General features: G+C 39.3%; 1 protein-coding gene across 2 annotated transcripts in view; it reads right to left on the bottom strand.

Annotated features, from left to right (window-relative positions):
- Nucleotides 1-19,013, bottom strand: part of sh3kbp1 (SH3-domain kinase binding protein 1) — a 267,662-nt gene that overhangs the window by 245,958 nt on the left and 2,691 nt on the right. For both annotated transcript variants that reach the window (XM_063051077.1, XM_063051078.1), the window contains exon 2: nucleotides 14,328-14,485. In XM_063051077.1, coding sequence (XP_062907147.1) covers nucleotides 14,328-14,485 — 158 coding nt within the window. The remainder of the gene's footprint in view (nucleotides 1-14,327; nucleotides 14,486-19,013) is intronic.

The raw sequence follows: 19,013 nt of genomic DNA, 5'->3' as shown, positions 1-19,013 counted from the left end.
TCATTTAAGAAAAGATATGCTGGCATTGGACAGGGTTCAGAGGATGTTCACAAGGATGATTCCAGAAATGAAAGGGTTATCATAAGAGGAACGTTTGATGTCTCTGGGTCTCTCGCTGGAATTTAGAAGGATGGTGGGTGGGGGGAATCTTACTGAAACCTTTCGAATGTTGAAAGGCCTAGACAGAGTAGATGTGGAAAGAATGTTTCCCATGGTGGGGGAAGCTAGAACAAGAGGGCACAGCCTCAGGAATAGAGGGGCATCCATTTAAAACAGAAATGTGGAGTAATTTCTTTAGCCAGAGGGTGGTGAATTTGTGGAATTTGCTATCACAGGCAGCTGTGGCGGCCAGGTCATTGGGTGTATTTAAGGCAGAGCTTGGTAAGTTCTCAATTGGACACAACATCAAATGTTACAAGGAGAAGGCTGGGGTGTGGGGCTGAGGAGGGGAAAATAGGAACAGCAGACTCGATGGACGAAACGGCTTAATTCCTATGTCTTATGGTCTATAATTCCCAGGGTTAACCCTCCTCCCTTTCTTGAACAAAGGAATAACATACAATGCAGATACCTAGATCTGGCTGTCTCCTTTCTTGAAAGTTGTCACAATTACAGCATTTGAGTTGCTCTAGTACATTTTCACCTTCCCAAATGTGGACAATATGATTCTGGATTAGTAATCAAAGCTTTTATAAAATTTTAGTAGGAGCAGGCTCAATGGGCTGAATGGCCTACTTCTGCTCCTATATCTTACGGAATACCATCTGTTCGCAAAGTCTTTTAGTCGGAATACAACCTTTCCAAATTCTTGTCAATCAGGAGAGGCAGCAACATTAAACCCAGTAAGATGCTGTAGCTTGGAGTCAGTGTACTAGACTTTATCAGACTGATCAGTGATATTTATTTAGACTGTAACTAGAGTTTTTATTGAGGCAGTTTTTTTTTCAGAACATTCCTTCATTTTGTGGACTGGAAGTTGTCTGTGTTTAGTTTCACTGAACACAGAGTGGCCATTGCACACCAACTAGCACATGCATTTAACAAAGCCAGGTCTGATACAGTGGCAAGGATACCAAAGCCAAATGAAGAACACATTGTTACATTTCAACAGTATCACATAATAGAGGAAGTTTTCTATACAAAGACAGGTCTTCAGCTCCATACTAACCATTAATGGTCACTTCTAACAATGTTGTCATCTGTCACTGGTAGACTTAGGAAAAAAGGTAGGGTCTACGTTCTTTGGAACTTAGAAGAAAAACAATGATCCTACTGAAACACAAGGCCCTAAGTGTGTGTGATAAGGTAGATATCGAGGTGTTTTTACAAGGGGAGATGGTTTCAAGAAAAGGGCCTGATCATTTAAAACTGAGATACACAGAAATTCCTTCTAAGGTTAGTGAATCTCTGGAATTTTCTGCCCAAAAGACTGGTGGAGGCTACATTATTCAAAGGATTTAATGTGGAGGTAGATAAGTTTATGAAAGATCAGGGTGCTGAGGGACTGTGCAGCCCAGCTATTAATGGATATTTCATTGAAACAGTCCATTGTTACTGCAGGCTTCAAGAAAGCCACCATCATTCCAGTGCCCAAGAAAGCGATGGTAAATTGCCTAAATGGTTACCACCCAGTGGCACTGACTTCAACAATCTTGAAGCGCTTTGAGCGGCTGGTAATAGATCCTATTAAATCCCACCTTCCAGCTAACTTCCGCTAAGGCCCCACCTCCCCCTCGTACCCCATCTGTTACTCATTTTTATGCACACATTCTTTCTCTCACTCTCCTTTTTCTCCCTCTGTCCCTCTGAATATACCTCTTGCCCATCCTCTGGATCACCCCCCCTTGTCTTTCTTCCCGGACCTCCTGTCCCATGATCCTCTCGTATCCCCTTTTGCCTATCACCTGTCCAGCTCTCGGCTCTATCCCTCCCCCTCCTGTCTTCTCCTATCATTTTGCATCTCCCCCTCCCCCTCCAGCTTTCAAATCCCTTACTCACTCTTCCTTCAGTTAGTCCTGACGAAGGGTCTCGGCCTGAAACGTCGACTGCGCCTCTTCCTATAGATGCTGCTTGGCCTGCTGCGTTCACCAGCAACTTTGATGTATGTTTCCAGCTACGATGATTCTTTCCAAACTGGTCCACTGATGACGCCTAGCCTCAGCCCTCCACTCCATCCTGTCCCACTTAGAAAATGATGCCTCATACGCTGGGATGTTGTTCACTGATTTCAGATCAACGTTTAACAAGATCATCCCTCAGAGGCTAGTGGGTAAACCTTCCTCACTGGGACTCAACACTCCATTTGTGACATTTACCAGGAGCACTGCAGATGAAGGGCCTGAAGCATTGCTGAGGATCCCTAGCACCCATGCCACAATCTCTTTGACCCACTACCATCTGGAAGAAGATACAGAAGCATCAGGACTAGCACTGCCAGACTGGATAATAGCATCTTCCCTCAGGCTGTGAGTAATGAATATCCTGCCACCACCGAGTCCTGCCACTCGATCAACACACTGTTTACTTTACCTTTTACTGTTTACCTGTGCTGCAACTACATGCACTTTGAATTATATTTTATTAACTTGTTTATGGTAATATTTTGGTTTATGTGCTGTGTACAATATATGTTTTATGGGTGCACCGTGGTGTGGAGGAATATTGCTTAATTTGTTTTTTTATATATATTTTATTTATACATATACACATCCACACACACACACAGAGTCAGATGACAATAAACTTGAACTTGGTTCATTAGCTGAAGGGTAAAAGTTCAAGGTAATGAAAAAGAGGTTTCTTTGCCCATTCTTTCATCCCCTTGGATAATTCTTTGCTGGTAGATTAGGAGATATTCAGGGATCGTGCTAGAGGAATCAGGCACTTAGTTTGCAAGATATGATTCTATGTCTACCATGTTATTGCTTTAACTATGGGATGGTTTTACTGATATTTGCTTCCTGTTCCCAGATCTTTGTGAGGAGGCATTTACATCATCAGCTGGGCTGTGAAGAACTTTGTCCAATTGAATTCAGTGCAAAGGTCAATGCTGAGAAGTTGTTTTGGTGGTTGCTCTAATTTTTTTTTCTTTAACCAGTGGTTAGGGCAGGGGTCAGCAACCTTTTTGCCTCTGTGGGCCGGATCGCGTATTAATGAGCAGACGGTGGGCCAGATAAATGCCATAAAAAACTTGAAATATGGGAATTATCCACTTAAATACATCTAGTTATGTTTGGCCTCAAATTAATGAATAATGCATGCTAGAAAATCATTTATGCTTAAGCTTGCCTACCCCTGGGTTAGGGTAAAACTGGGAACACTTGCTGGTAAACATTTATAATTCAGCAAGAGCTTGCCTTATATCAGTGAGTCACCAGATGCACAGAACCCTTTCACTAAATACTGCGTGTGTGTGTGTTGTTTTAAATTTCAAGTCAACCACAATTCCCTGCATGAGAAAGGACAGGATAATCCAGATCAGAGTCTTTGCAACTCTTGATTGACTGCTATAAAAACAATAAAGTTTATTGTGCCTTTTACTGCAACTAATAGTGCTTGACAGTTTTCAAGTACTATCACTATTATAATGCAAGGAAACCACAGCAGGTAACAATTTTTGTTGAATTATGTTGATTGAAGAACACGTGTAGGCTGAAAAACAGAAATCCCTACTCGGCAATATCTTTCATGTAAACCTGAGAGACTATTCAGCAGCCTGGTTTAATGTCTCAACTGAAATGTGAGATATCTGACAATGCACTACTCCCTTAGTTACAAACTCAAATTCAACACGACACCATGTTGTCAAACTACAAGGAGAAGTCTTGAACGCACATTGTGACCCAGGTGAAAGTGAATTTTATAACCTTCAACATTAAACAAAATCTTTAATGCACTGGAAATGGAGAGCAGTGGAAATCTTACAGTTAATATTGGCAAAAATGATGTCTTCAGTTACAGGGAGGAGGTAGTTTATAAGGATCATGCTTATGACTTCCCTCTAGTCAAGGTCATAAATTGATACCAGAAGCACTTCCCTGTTCTGTTTTAGTGCATAAATGATTTTGTCTACTCCAGAGGATGTGCTGTTTGTCAGCTGATGAATGACATTTTCAACATCTTGCGTGCAGAGACAGCACTGACAAAACGGCAGGAGCCAGAACATTTTCAAAGACAGAGTCTCAATTGTAGTGCTGATTCCTCTAGCCTCAAGAAACTCTCTTTCCTTAGCCTTTGGGACACAGATGGACAACACAGCACTGAAGAATTAGCATATGTTGTGGTAACCATTTATAGTGAATGCCAGTCAATTGGGACCAGTAAATTTTGGCCCAGTTAAGAGACTGCCCCAATTAGCTTAAGTTTCATGGAAATAGTTAACAGGTATAACAAATACAAACTACCACTTAACTGAGTAATGATTTATGTATTAAGTGAAATACAGAACAAATACTACCAATACATCTACAGTACTACAAAACTGTGTGTTAATTTCAAATAGATATCAATGGAGAAATTCATCTATGTTCTTTTGATTGACTCTAAATGAACAAATTCAGTGCACACCTAGTGAGGATACTGTAATGGACTAACTTCATACAATGCTTTAGATGATTGCATCCTCCGAATCTTCATTTTCATTGGAACATTCTGGATGATTGGCGATACCTTTGTAATTCCAAACTTGTTGAAGAAGTGAAATTGTTTCATTTCAATCCCAACCATTCGAGCATCTCCAAGATTGAATGCTTGAAACCGCAGTGAGCAAAGCAGTTCCGAATTATCTTGGTGCTTATTACTTGCCAACTATCAGTGACAAAAAAACACTGTTTTTTGAACACAAACACATGCAACTGACACCATTTAAAAACTGATTGCTCTAAGCATGGTGTAGCATCTAATGGCAAGTGCACACGACTGATGTTAGTTAGAAACGGTTCGGAAACTGTCTCCTCCTCAATGAAGCAGCGAAGTGTCTCAAATAAATACAGGGAATCCCAGCTATTTTTTTGATTTAGCTTTTATTCTTCAAGAGTTGTCCCAAATAAATGGCTGTCCGATTAACCAGTGGCCCAATTAACCAGATTCCACCATATTTGCAAAGTTCTCCAAATACATTGTCAGGATCAGTGAGACAACTTCAATATCCTCTCCCAAGCCAACATGACCAGCATTAAGATTGATCACACTCAACTAGTTCAAGAAGACAGGCCACATCACAGTTCTGGTATGGTAAGAGATTTCTATCACAACAGAAGTTATTCTCAGTGTCTCTTTGAAAAAAAAATTAATAACCTCAATGATTCACTGGAATCCCATTACTGAACCTGGAAAGTACAGAGCAGCTGGAGTTTGTGTGTGCAGCTTCTGTATGCTCCTGTCAATCTCTCAAAGGAGCATAGACCTTCCCAAAAAACTCTCCCTACCGGATCTCAAGATTGACTTGCAGATTTCAATTAAGAGTGAAGTCACCTAACAATAGAAATAGTATGAAAGCTGATCAACCTCCACACCAAATAACTGGCAAAAAACTAGATACATTTTAAACCAATTTCACCTGCTGAAATTATGCTAATGTTTAAGATAATCTTAACATTTCAAATAGCATTAGTGAATGGAAAAACATTAAATTCTGTTTTGCTGCTTATTTTTTCCTCATTATTCAGTATACAGACAAAATAAAGTGAGAATGGGAAAAGTCAAAGTAAACTAGGACAAAGATTAACAGGAAAAGGTGGGATCGAGTATAAATGCTCCTTGTAACAAATATTACAGAACACAGAATACAGGACAGGAACAGCAGAAACAGGTCCTTTGTTGTGCTGAACGAATTAAATATTAGTAATCAAACTCCCAACGAAACTAATCACTTCTGCCTACCCAATGTCCATATATTTCCACTTCCTGCACGTTCATGTGCCGAAGAGCCTCCTGAATGCCTCTATTGTATATGCTCTATCGTATTTGCCTTCATCACCATCCCTGGCTATGGACTCCAGGCGTTCACCACTCTTTATGTAATACAAACATGCCCTGTACATTTCCCTTGAACTTACCCCCTCTTACTGGTATTAGACATTTCAAACTACTGGCTGCCTACTCTATGCCTTGCATATTCTTATAAACCTCTAGCAGATCTCTCTTCAACCTCCGCCATTCCAGAGAAAACAATCCAAGTTTGTTCCATCTCTCCTTACAGAACATGCCCTCTAATCCAATCTATCCTGTGATGAAATATTCATGTAAGGGGGGGGGAAATTCCCAGTGTTAATGCAGGAGCTGATCTTCTCAACCATACTCAATTTAAAACAAACTTATAATGCAAACAAATTTTATCAAATATGGTTATGCATAAAATTCAATTCAGCATTTGTTTTTATAAGGAAGAAAGACCATATCCATCCTTAACTTCCCCATAACTTAACCTCATTTTCCCAATCCTCCTTCAATATTTCTCCTCTGCCCGCAAGACCATCCCACAAGAGAAAACACAAATTTCCATCCGTGCAAAGATTAGTAACCTTGCTAGCTTACAACAATGTCTGTAGTCAAAGTTTAGTATAAAATACCTCCCTTAGTGGAGGCAGATTGTTTGGATTGTACCCTAGTCTTGTGCAGAAACTACCAGCACATGCATAAATTTGGTTGGATGGAAATTTACCAATGAACAAGTTTAGCAAATTTCTCCGAACACATGACATTTAAAGCATATCTTCAAATCCATAATAGCAAATAAAATTTGCATGATTACCAGTGAACCATTAAATGCAAAACAACAAATAAGCCTGGCACATATACAGTTATTTCACTAGTGAAAATTAATTTCATGATTTAAAGCTGATCTACACAGTATACAGTTAATTTATAATACCTGCTGATCACATTTTCCTAAAATATATCCCTTTATTAAAAATTGAAAATTATTGAATTTTTCTTTTTTCCGCATAAATAACATAATTAAAAGTAATATGCCTCTTATGTGGGCACATCGCCAAGTGGTTAAGCCATTGGACTAGCGAGCTGAAGGTCGTGAGCTTGAACCCTAGCTGAAGGAACATGTTGTGTCCTTGAGCAAGGCACTTAATCACACACTGCTCTGCGACGACACTGGTACCAAGCTCTATGGGTCCTAATGCCCTTCCCTTGGACAACATTGGTGTCATGGAGAGGGGAGACTTGCAGCATGGGTAACTGCTGGTCTTCCATACAACCTTGCCCAGGCCTGCGCCCTGGAGAGTGAAGACTTTCCAGGCGCAGATTCATGGTCTCGCAAGACTAACGGATGCCTTTATACCTCTTATGTACTTCTGGCTGATAAGATAGCATTTCCTTCATTTCACAAATTACTCGGGAGCAAATCTGAAGCGAGAGTTAGAAGTATGTTAACAAATTTAAAATTCCTTGATTTGCAAATGATAGGGAATTAATCTGCACAAGGAAAAGAGTTTGGGAAACTCAAAGATATAGAAATTAATCAGAGCATAGGAGTTGGGATGTAATGTTGAAATTGTGTAAGGCATTGGTAAGGCCAAATCTGGAGTATTGTGTACAGTTCTGGTCACCGAATTATAGGAAAGATGTCAATAAAATTGAGTGAGTACAGAGGAGGTTTACTAAAATGTTGCCTGGGTTTCATCTCCTAAGTTACAGAGAAAGGTTGAACAAGTTAGGTCTTTATTCTTTGGAGCGTAGAAGGTTGAAGGGGGACTTGATAGAGGTGTTTAAAATTATGAGGGGGATTGATAGAGTTGATGAGGTTAGGCTTTTTCCATTGAGAGTAGGGAAGATTCAAACAAGAGGACATGAATGAGAGTTAGAGGACAAAAGTTTAGGGGTAACATGAGGGGGAACTTCTTTACTCAGAGAGTAGTAGCTCTGTAGAATGAGCTTCCAGCAGAAGTGGTTGAGGCAGATTCTATGTTGTCGTTTAAAGTTAAATTGGATAGATATATGGACAGGAAATGAATGGAGGGTTATGGGCCAAGTGCAGGTCAGTGGGACTTGGAGAGAGTAAGAGTTCGACACAGACTAGAAGGGCCGAGATGGCCTGTTTCCGTGCTGTAATTGTTATATGGTTATATGGAAAAGGAAGATGATTAAAAGTGGCCCTCTATTCAAAATTAAGGCAGTATCGCAAAAGAAATATGATTGCAATCACAGTTAAAAGGTGTGCTAGATGCATTTAAAATTCCATGCCTATTTCTGTTTCAAGGCTAATTTATGTATTTATATAATGCCTTTAACTTGTAAAAGTGGCTCAAGCCGCATCAGTGAGTTCAAGTTCAAGTTTAATTGTCAGTCAACCATACATGAGTACTCATGAACACAGAAAGTGTTCCTCCAGGGCCAAGGTGCAAAACAGAACCAAAAGTTACACACAGGACAAGGCATACATAGCAAGTATAATAATATAGCCCAAGACCTTGAGTGTCATGTCCTGTAGATTGATGCTGCATTGGATGTTGCCCTGGAGCCATGTTTCTGCAAGAATAAGCACACAGTAGTCTGATCATCACACGCTTGTGTAGCTGCAGATAAACATGACCCAAGCTTGTCTTCCACCAAATGAACACTGGAGGGCAGCACTGATGGGAGCAGCCAAACCCCAACCTAACACGGACACCCACTGTTATAAACCAAATTGAAATTGAAGCTGGGATTTATAGAGCTTGGTCAAAGAAAGATATTAAAAAGCTTCTAAATGAGGAGAAAAGGAATTTAAAGAAAGCTTTATGGATATTTCCAGATAATCTCTACATCATTGAGAATGCAGCCTCCATTAGTTATAGGATACATCAGAGCTCTCAGAGGGCTGTGAAAGCAAAAGAAAAATAGAGCAGATTGGATGAATCCACAATGAAATTTCAGCATGAGGATAAATATGTTAAAACCAAAGTGTTGAGGGCAACTAAAGCCTGGACATGGGTAATAAATAAGTCACACTAGCCAGAGAGATATGTTGATGTTATCTCTATAAAAGAGAGGTCAAGGGAAAGGAGGAGTAGGGAGGTAGCCAGATGCAACGATAAATGAAAGTGAATCCACACATGCATGCATGGTGATGAGCTCTTACATGCATGCATGTGTCATAATGCTTTTGCAGCAGAAGCTGTCTTCCATTATCTTGAACCAGGACCCTGTGCTTGCAGTCCATGTGACAATTGGAGTGTAATAGTACACACACATACACAAACACATGCACCCATGGAAGTCATCATGGATAAACAAACTTCTATCCCTCACCAGAAGTTCAAGACATGAAATAACAGGATACCTATCCCAACAGCAAAAAGTCCTGAACATCACTTTTCAGTAACATAACAGCTCCAAATAACAAGGCAGCTGGGTGAACCTTCATCTGGAACAGGAATAGTGTATCTTATTCTCATGGATGAGGTCTGTCATGAATTTTTGAAAATTGTATTTCAGTAAATCCTACTGAATTTATGAGTGTGGCCAAGGGGGGCTTCTTCTCTGAGGGGAAGAATTCCCCCCCCCACCTCCGAACTTGCCCTGCAGCTTGAAAAGAATCGTCTCTGCCACATCTGCTCTCAGGATGAGGCTTTTCATTCCAGAACGAAGCAGATGTCCACCTTCTTCAAAGAAAGGGGTTTCTCTTCCTCCACCATCAATGCTGCACTCAACCACATCTCTTCCATTTCACACACGTCTGCTCTCAAACCATCCTCCCACCACGCTACTAGGGATAGAGTTCCTCTTGCTCTCACCTACCATCCCACTAGCCTCCGCATCCAGCACACAATTCTACACAACTTCTGCCATCTCCAACAGGATCTCACCACCAAGCACATCCTTTCCTCCCCCCACTGTTTTCCACAGGGATCGCTCCCTTGTCCATTCATCCCACCCCACTGATCTCCCTCCTGACACCTATCTTTGCAAGCGGAACAAGTGCTACACTTGCCCCTACATCTCCTCCCTCACTATCATTCAGGGCCACAAACAGTCCTTCCAGGTAAGGCAACACTTCACCTGTGAGTCTGTTGGGGTCATATACTACGTCCTGTGCTCTCGGTGTAACCTCCTGTATATTGGTGAGACCCCACGTAGATTGGGAGACCGCTTTGTCAAGTACCTACGCTCCATCCACCAGAAAAAGTGAGATCTCCCAGTGCCCACCCATTTTAATTCCATTTTCCATTCCCATTCTTATATGTCAATCCACAACCTCCTCCACTCTCCAGATGAAGCCACACTCAGGTTGGAGGAACACCACCTCATATTCCGTCTGGGCAGCCTCCAACCTGATGGCATGAATTTCCAGTCATGCCCTCCCTGCCCCCCACCTCCTTCACCATTCCCCATCCCCTCTTCCCTCTCTCACCTTATCTCCTTGCCTGCCTATCACGTCCCTCTGGTGCTCCTCTCCCCTTTTCTTTCTTCCATGGCATTCTGTCCTCTTCTAACAGACTCCCCTTTCTCCAGCCTTGTATCTCCTTCACGAATCAACTTCCCAGCTCTTTACTTCATCCCACCCCTCCCCTCCCACCACTTTTTAAATCTATTCCTCAGCTTTATTCCTCCAGTCCTGCTGAAGGGTCTTGGCCCAAAACGTCAACTGTACTCTTTTCCATAGATGCTGCCTGGCCTGCTGAGTTCCTCCAGCATTTTGTTTTGTGTTGCTTGGATTTCCAGCATGTTCAGATTTTCTCTTGTTTGTAAGAAAAAAAACTAATTCTTCTAGACAACTACAATGCCAGGGTGGGAAAGACAAAATTAAAACTAATTCTATTAAGAGTCCTCTTCCTGACAAATTGTTTGGAACACAGTCTTATCACAGTCTTAACAAACAAACAGCAATTATTGAAGCACATATCAAAACTCAGAATATGACACGAAGATCCCAGATTCTTTTTCCACTTTATGGTGCTTTGCTAGTTACAAGTTAAATACGTGACATTCCAGAAAACAAGCCCTACTTTAACCTTGTGGGAAGGCTGCTAGTGCTGTTCTAGGGGGATGGGAACCAGAGTGCCAGGACAGCTAGTGGAATGATTGCTGGGAAAGCAGATGTTAAACCTATATACAAAGGCAAGAACTGAAAGGTTGAGCATGGTAGGACAAATGTTCTGAGTGGCATTCATTTCAATGCAGGAGTATTGTAGGTGAGGTAGATAAGCTTAGAGCAGGGATCAGCATGTAGAATTATGTTATCGTAACCATTAGTGAAATTTGGTTGCAAGAGCAGCAAAACTGGCAGCCCAATGTTCCGCAAGGTTCCACTGTTTTCAACGTGACAAGGGGGAGGCATTAAAGGGAGAAGCGAGGCATTACTAATCAGTGAAAATGTCACGGCAGTGCTCAGAAAGGAGGGCTTCTCTACTGAGGGTATATGAGGAATAATAAAGGGATAACACCATTAATGGAATCATATTATAAACCTAATAGTGGGATTTAGAGGAGGAAAGTTGGAAATGAGTTTGCATGGAATTATAGTATTGAATGCAGATGTGTTGTTAATGATCAACAGTCCAACACAGGGTGGCATGGTAGTGTAGCAGTTAGCGTAACTTTATCTTAAAAAAGCACTAGCAACATGGGTTTAATTTCACCATTGTCTGTAAGGAGTTTGTATTTTCTCCCCATGACCACATGGGTTTCCTCTAGTGCTCTAGTTTCCTTCCACATTCCAGAAGTGTACAGGTTGATAGGTTAATTGGTCAAATGGATGTAAATGGGTGCTGTGGCTTAGTTGGCTTTCTGTTACCACGCTGTATCTTCTTTTTTTTTTTAAAAAAAGGGCATTTTTACCTTCTAGATGCTCCATAAGAGGCACCTACAAAAGACCTGCTTCAGTGATAAGTGAGCTGCAGTGAGTCGAGGTTACCTAGAAGGCTGGAGTTGATGTTTGCCATGACCAACCTCTTGAAGCACTTCATGATGGGAGATGTCCAAGCTACCAAGTAGCAACTATTAAGAAAAGTTACCTTCTTTTTCATAGGTACTGGAATCATTGTGGTCTTGTTAAAGCAGGTGAGAGGCTCAGATGGAAGCAGTGAAAGGTTAAAAATATCTGCAGCTGTTTGCACAGATTTTGAACATCTCTCTTACCATTTCTTGACCACTATGCGAGGAGATGTTGGGGAAAAGACACATAGCTTATTACTATACATTGAAAAACTTGGTGGTAGTCGAAGAAAAGTTACAGGCAATCCCTGGATAATGAATGGGTTCTGTTTTTGCAGACATTAATTAGCTAATTTTGTCCATAAGTCAGAGTGTACACAAAAATCAATCAATATGGCAACCAGAACTCCACAGCACTATAATATACGGTGTTAAAACACAATTGATAAGTAATAACCACTACTACATGTGAAGAGAGAGAGAAAACTAGCTCTGCTGTTTGTAAGAACGAATGGATATTCAATGGATTCCAGTTAATTGGTCAATCAGTTAATAGGGCAGCTGCTTATTTGGGACAACTCTTAAAGAACAAAAATGAATCGCGAAAATAGCCAGGATTCCATTCCTTTATTTGGGATACTATGCTGCTTAATTGGGACCGGCAACTGTTGACAAACAGATATTAACTAGGATTAAAAAGGAGTGATTTTTGATCATTCTGTTTTTTATTTTGACTTCAAAATATTTCACACCCTTGCCTAAATGCCAGGAAAAGTCTTGACACTAGCCAAAAAAAAAAAGACTCTACCAGACCAAATTAAAAGGCCTCTGGCTAACACCACTCATCGACAGCTTGCGGAGTTAACTGGAATGCTGAAATCCACAATTGCATGCAATGAAGGCAGTCCATTATCTGCACGAAGTGTCTGCACTGATTTGGTTCAGTCAATCAAAAGAACATGGCAGAATACACTGCATGAATTCTTCTGTCAATAACAGTAAACAGTTTTATAGTATTGTAGTTGCATTTGTCATGTTCTAATTTGTTCTGTATTTCATTTTAATACATAATCTGTTAAACGGTAGTTTGTATTTTTTATACCTTTTTAAAAGTATTTCCATGAAACTTCAGCTAATTGAGAAGCTGGTTAACTGAGCCAAAATGTACTAGCCCTGATGTGCTGCAATTAACCAGAATCCACAGTACGTACATCAGATCTTTAAATTTAATAATATTATGAAAGCTCAATATATATGTATTGGTGACCATAAGTCAGGTATTTATAACCCAGGGGAATGTGTGACCTAAAATGAGCAACAGTAGCTCTGGAACCAGCTTCAGTACTTTCATCATCGACCTAATTTCAAATCAGTTTACTTAGCATAAACCAAAAATTGTACACAAGATACTTCTAGCCTTCATGGCTCAGGCAATTCTTTAGTGTATAAACAATGGTGAATCAATTTTTAAATTATTTAAACTCAATATGTATAAATTATTTCTATATCAACTGCAAAATGCTAAAAGTCTACTGTTAAATTTCACAATGTTGTCTTACTAATTTAAGATAATACAACCCTATTTGCAACAACTTACTGAAACAAAACTTTGCAAAGCAAATGTGTGAATTCCTTATGACAGTAACCTTTTTTCTATAAAGCTGAAATTAATCCAGTAGGCAATAATTTACCACAGCTTCCTGCCTTTCTGAGCGGTACAGATGTTGGCAGCTTGTTGTTGCTTTTGGTGTTCAAAGTGTTCTGCACAAGTCAGCAATATACACAGGAACTTAAGTTTAAGGATGTGTAGTACTGAAAGAATACTACTTTGAAAATTTGGGATCAAAACCAATCTTGATGACAAGTGTAGATATAGAGGTTTCTGCTTTGAAAGTTAAATCTATTTTCACTTCAAAATTTTAAGAATGCCAGAAAAAATAACTTTCTTCAATCTGGAAGGGAGAAAGTTTCAAATAAGGGTGTCAGTGAAACTTCACCTCAAGTAGAAGTTAAATACACCATGCGAGTTTACTGAAAATCTCCACTAATTGCTTCAACCTGCCACCCAGAGGCACCAAAACTCAAACTCATTATTTACCTACTAACTGAACTGGTCTTAATAATTATATATATCTTGTTGAGATTTAGAAAATTTTGAAATTTAAAAATTCTTTCAAATAATATGTTCACAATAAAGAAGAAAAATTAGTGAAGCATATACAGTAGATGCGTCTGTTAAATAAACAAGTATTAGAAGCAAAGGTGCAGCAGATGCAACCAGCCTTTACCATGGGGGTGAACAATTTAGATTGACATGAGATTGTGATTGATCTGCTGAAATACTTTATGCCAATTTATTTCTGCAAATAAGAATCATGCAAGCTTTCTGTACAAAAAATGCTCTACTTGTGCTAACATTAAACATTTCATAATGATAGTAAATGAGTTATGGTACTCACTCTTACAAAGTTGTCAGGGAACAAACCTCTTCGGCCATTAAGTTCACCCTCCCACCATCCTCCATCTTCCTTCTTGATGTTAGTAACAATATCACCCACGGAGATGGTCAGCTCATCATCATGCTGAGCTTTATAAGCAAACTCAACAACTGCTTCCACTAGAAAAAAGAAAATACATTATGTTACTTCACCTGATAAACACTCAGTTATATTGTATAACATCAATACTATCAAACCTTCCTCAAAGAGGTTTTCTCTATTACTGGGTCACAAATGTAACTGCAAGTCAAATAAAGAGTCAAGAAAATTAACATTTTATAAAAATGTCAACTACAAATTAAACAAAATAAGTCAAATTCAAGGACTTTTGAATACTACAAAGTAGATTTATGTAAAAATTGTTATGCATAGCACGTAGCTACATATCTACAGCCAATCTAAACAGAATGTAAATAAACAAAATTCAACATAACATCAAAATGTATATTCCTTTTCTGTATGCATTGCTGATTATCAGCTACTACATAATGAATACACATGAATAACAGCTGCACATCAATATACTCTTATTATAAATCAATTGCCATATTTCTGTTTATGTATATAGTACATAGAACTTTCACTCCCAATAATTAGAGTAAATATATTGCACAGGAGGTTGTACAGGGTGTGCTCATTCTATTAATATTTTAATTAATCCACGGGATAAAGTTGTGTCAAAATCCTTAGGGAAAAAAATACAAACTTGTTGTAATACTGCTGAGCACATGGTTGTCAGCCAAAAATTCAAGTTATCTTTGTGGGTAAAAAAACATGGATAATGAACAGTCACCACCATAGTCATAAAGCGCAAAAGAAGAACCTTTGGCCCAAGTTGCCACGTCAACTCAGATGTCTAGCTCCATTTGTTTTTGTTTGGTCCATACCCCTCTAAATATTTTATATGCATGTACCTGTCTAAATATTTTTTTTAACATTGTGATAGAACCCGCTTTATAGTTTCTTCTGTCAGCACCTTCTATAAAGCCACCACCCTCCTGTGAAAATCAGATCCCTTTTAAATCTTTCCCTCATCTAGGTTTAGAATCCCCTACACTGAAAAAAAAAGTCTGACTATCCACTTTATCTACGACTCTCAAGATGTTATATACCTCTATAAGGTCACCACTCAGCTTGCTATGTTCCAAGCTATCCACCCTCTCTTTAGAACTCGAGACCTCCAGTTCCAGTAACATCCTTGTGACTACTTTTGCACTCACCTCAGTTTTTAAATAAATTTCCTTTCAGCATATTTATTGTCAATTATTTTCAAAAATGATTTGACTTTTAAGAGCCATTCAATCAGGCAACCACTGATTTGCTTTCCAGTTCTGGTGGGACAGCAATACACTTTAAGGAAGGGCATATCATATTGGCTGACCAAAAGCAAAACTGGGAATAAAGTAGCCTGTCAAGCAGAAAGTTATGAGCGAAAACTCCAAGAATAGAGTTGCATACCAAAATGTCAAACCAAAACAATGAAATGTAATTTTAACTAAAAGGATGTTTTACAATGGAAAAAAAGACCTTCCAACAGTGGGGCATGGTCACAGAACTAAAAGCAATTCAGTATTAAACTCATAATTTTATCTAATCCATAGAACTGGCTTAAATAGTCAATTATATTTTTAAAAATGTGTATACCAGGAGAGTTCATCTGAACTTGAGAAAAGACAGGCACTGTGTAGCAGTGTGTTGTTTATGGAACTACATTTTATTTAAAAAGTACTATACATCAAAGTACAGTACAATCATTATGCAATGTTTATTCATTCTGCATGAAACACAGCTGAAATGTTGTGCACCTCAGTGGAACAATTAAAACACAAGCATCTAGAACCTATTTGCCTTGCAAGATTCAAAGAATGATATGTACTATTTCTTCAGCAGCTATTTCACTGGATGTCTGACTTTTACACTTCAGCTTGCACAAATTACTCTGAAAATAGTGTCAGGCAAAGGGTTGAGAAAATAAAGTCACCTTGCTTGCACGTATATATAAAACACAAATTAGAAATGTGCACTGTATTTATAGAGTTATACAAACAAACATTGGTATGCACAAAACAGCTGAAAAATATTCAAAAGGCAATTCTCTATTTCTTGGCTTGTAATTTATCATTCTGTTTATGTGGTGCATTCTGAGGTTTGCTTGCGACTTTGCAAACCTGATAGCTATTAAAGCTTCTTTCCCGATGCATCAGTAGATAGCACACTGTAGATCAACGCAATACAGTAAAAAGGCCAGATTAATCAAGAACAGAGCAAAATAGAAATATTCACAAAATCAGAGATACAGGAACCTTCGATAAGCAATACAACTTCTCAAAAGACACTTTGAATTTTGGAGTATATAATCCTGCTTTTGCACAACATATAATAGTTCCTTCCTTCAGTTAGTCCTGACGAAGGGTCTCGGCCTGAAACGTCGACTGTACCTCTTCCTAGAGATGCTGCCTGGCCTGCTGCGTTCACCAGCAACTTTGATGTGTGATGCTTGATATAATTGTTACTGTATTTTTTAGTTCCACTTAAATTTAACCTCACCAAACAAAAATTAAGATAACTCTAGAATACAAGACCAGAACTATCTACCCAAACTTTCAATTATTTGGTGTGCTTGGTAGAGCAACTGCAACAATTATTTCAGTTCTCGTCAAGCTGTGATCAAAACTAAAAATTCAACATTTTGTCATCTTGCTCTATTTAAGTAACAATTTGACTTTTAATTCTTCCTTGCAAAGTGGTTATTTCACATTTTCCCACACACCAACATAGAACAGTACAGAACAGTGCAGGCCCTTTGGCCCACAATGTGGTGCCTATCTTTTAACCTACTTGAAGACCAAACTAACCCTTTCCTTCCACTTAGCCCTCCATTTTTCATTCACCACGTGTCTGCCTGAGACCTCTTAACTACCTCTTTTGTACTTGCCTCCACCATCACCTTGGGCAATGTATTCCAGGCACCAACCACACTTCGTATAAAAACCTACCTTTCACATCTCCTTCGAATTTACTCCCTCTCATCTTAAATCCATGCCCTCTGGTATTAGACACTTCAACTCTGGGCAAAGATAGAGCAGTCTGCTCCAGCTATGCCTCTCATAACTTTATAAACCTCCAACAAATCTCCCCTCAGTTTTCGCTGTTTGAGAGAAAAAGACCCAAGTTTGGCCAGTCTCTCCATATAACACATGCCCTCCAATCTAGGGAGCATCCTGGTAAACCTCTTTTTAACTCTCACCAAAACCTTCCTATAATTGGGTGACCAGAACTGTGTGAAATATTCCAGATGCAGCCTACTTCACACATAGCCAAGTTAAACTCCAACTGCCATTTCTCTGTGCATATCGGCAAATGATCTACACTCAGCACCCACCTTATTAGGTACCTCCTGTAGCTAATAAAGTGGCCACAGAGTATATGTTCATGGTCTTCTGCTGCGGTACGAATGCCTTTGGAACACCACTAGTCACAGACCTCCAGTATGTCCCATCAACCACTACCCTCTGTCTTCCATGGCAAGCCAATTCTAAATCCAAACAAGATAACCATGGATCTCATACATCTTAACATTCTGTAGGAGCCCACCATGACAGATATTGTCAAATACCTTATTAAAATCCATGAAAACAACATCCACACTTACAATCACATTCATTACCTCCTCGAAAAACTCTATCAACTTAGTAACACATGAATTGCCCTACACAAAGCTGTGCTGACTGTCCCTAATTAGGCCATGATTTTCAAATTACTCATAAATCCTATCCCTAAGAATCCTCTCCAGCAATGCCCCTACTGCCTATGTGAGACTCGCCAGTCTAATTTCCATGCCAGTCTATAGTTTCCAGATCATCTCTATTTCCCTTCTTGTATAAAGGAGCAACATCAGCTACTCGCCTGTCCTCCAAGACCTTGACTATGGCTTGAGAGGACACAAAGATATTGGGCAAAGCCTCAGCAATCTCATCTCTTGCCTCTCTCAATAATCTGGGATGAATCCCATCAGGCCCTAGGGACTTATCCATCTTAATGCTCTTCATGAGACCAACACTACCTACTTCTTGCTCTTGAAATGCTCTAGCATATTAGAATGCTCCACATTGATCTCTCTATCCTCCACATCCTTCTCCTTGATAAATATTGGTAAAAAAAAAATACTCATTTTGGGCCTCAACCACAAACACTACCTCGAAGTACACATTCTCTCTTTTATCCTAGAGTAGTCCAACCTGATCCCTTGTTATCTTCTTGCTTTTGATGTATATATGGAATGCCTTCAATCCTACCTGCCAAGGACTTTTCATGTCTCCTTCTGGCTTCCCTAATTCCATTCTCGAGTTCTTTTCTAGCTTCTTCTTCATGTCAGATTGAGGATATTTTAATCTTATTCAAATTACAAATGCTTCCATTGTGCATTAAATCACATATTTTGTAAATTAAAATTGATCACCATGCTTCCAGAAATAGAGCAACAATTTTATCATATATAAATTATCTTAAAAATTCACAAATTGAAGCCTCCCTTTACAATTTAGTTAATAAAGACATGCTATTTCTCAAAAAGCCTCCTCAGTTCCTTCTAATTCCTTGCACTGGTTAATCCTATTGAACTCTGAAGCTCTGCAAAGGTTCCTTTAA

The sequence above is a fragment of the Mobula hypostoma genome, chromosome 6 (assembly GCF_963921235.1).
Source record: "Mobula hypostoma chromosome 6, sMobHyp1.1, whole genome shotgun sequence".
NCBI lineage: Eukaryota > Metazoa > Chordata > Chondrichthyes > Myliobatiformes > Myliobatidae > Mobula > Mobula hypostoma.
The sequence above is the reverse complement of the archived record's forward strand: the minus strand, read 5'-3'. Positions and strand labels throughout refer to the sequence as shown.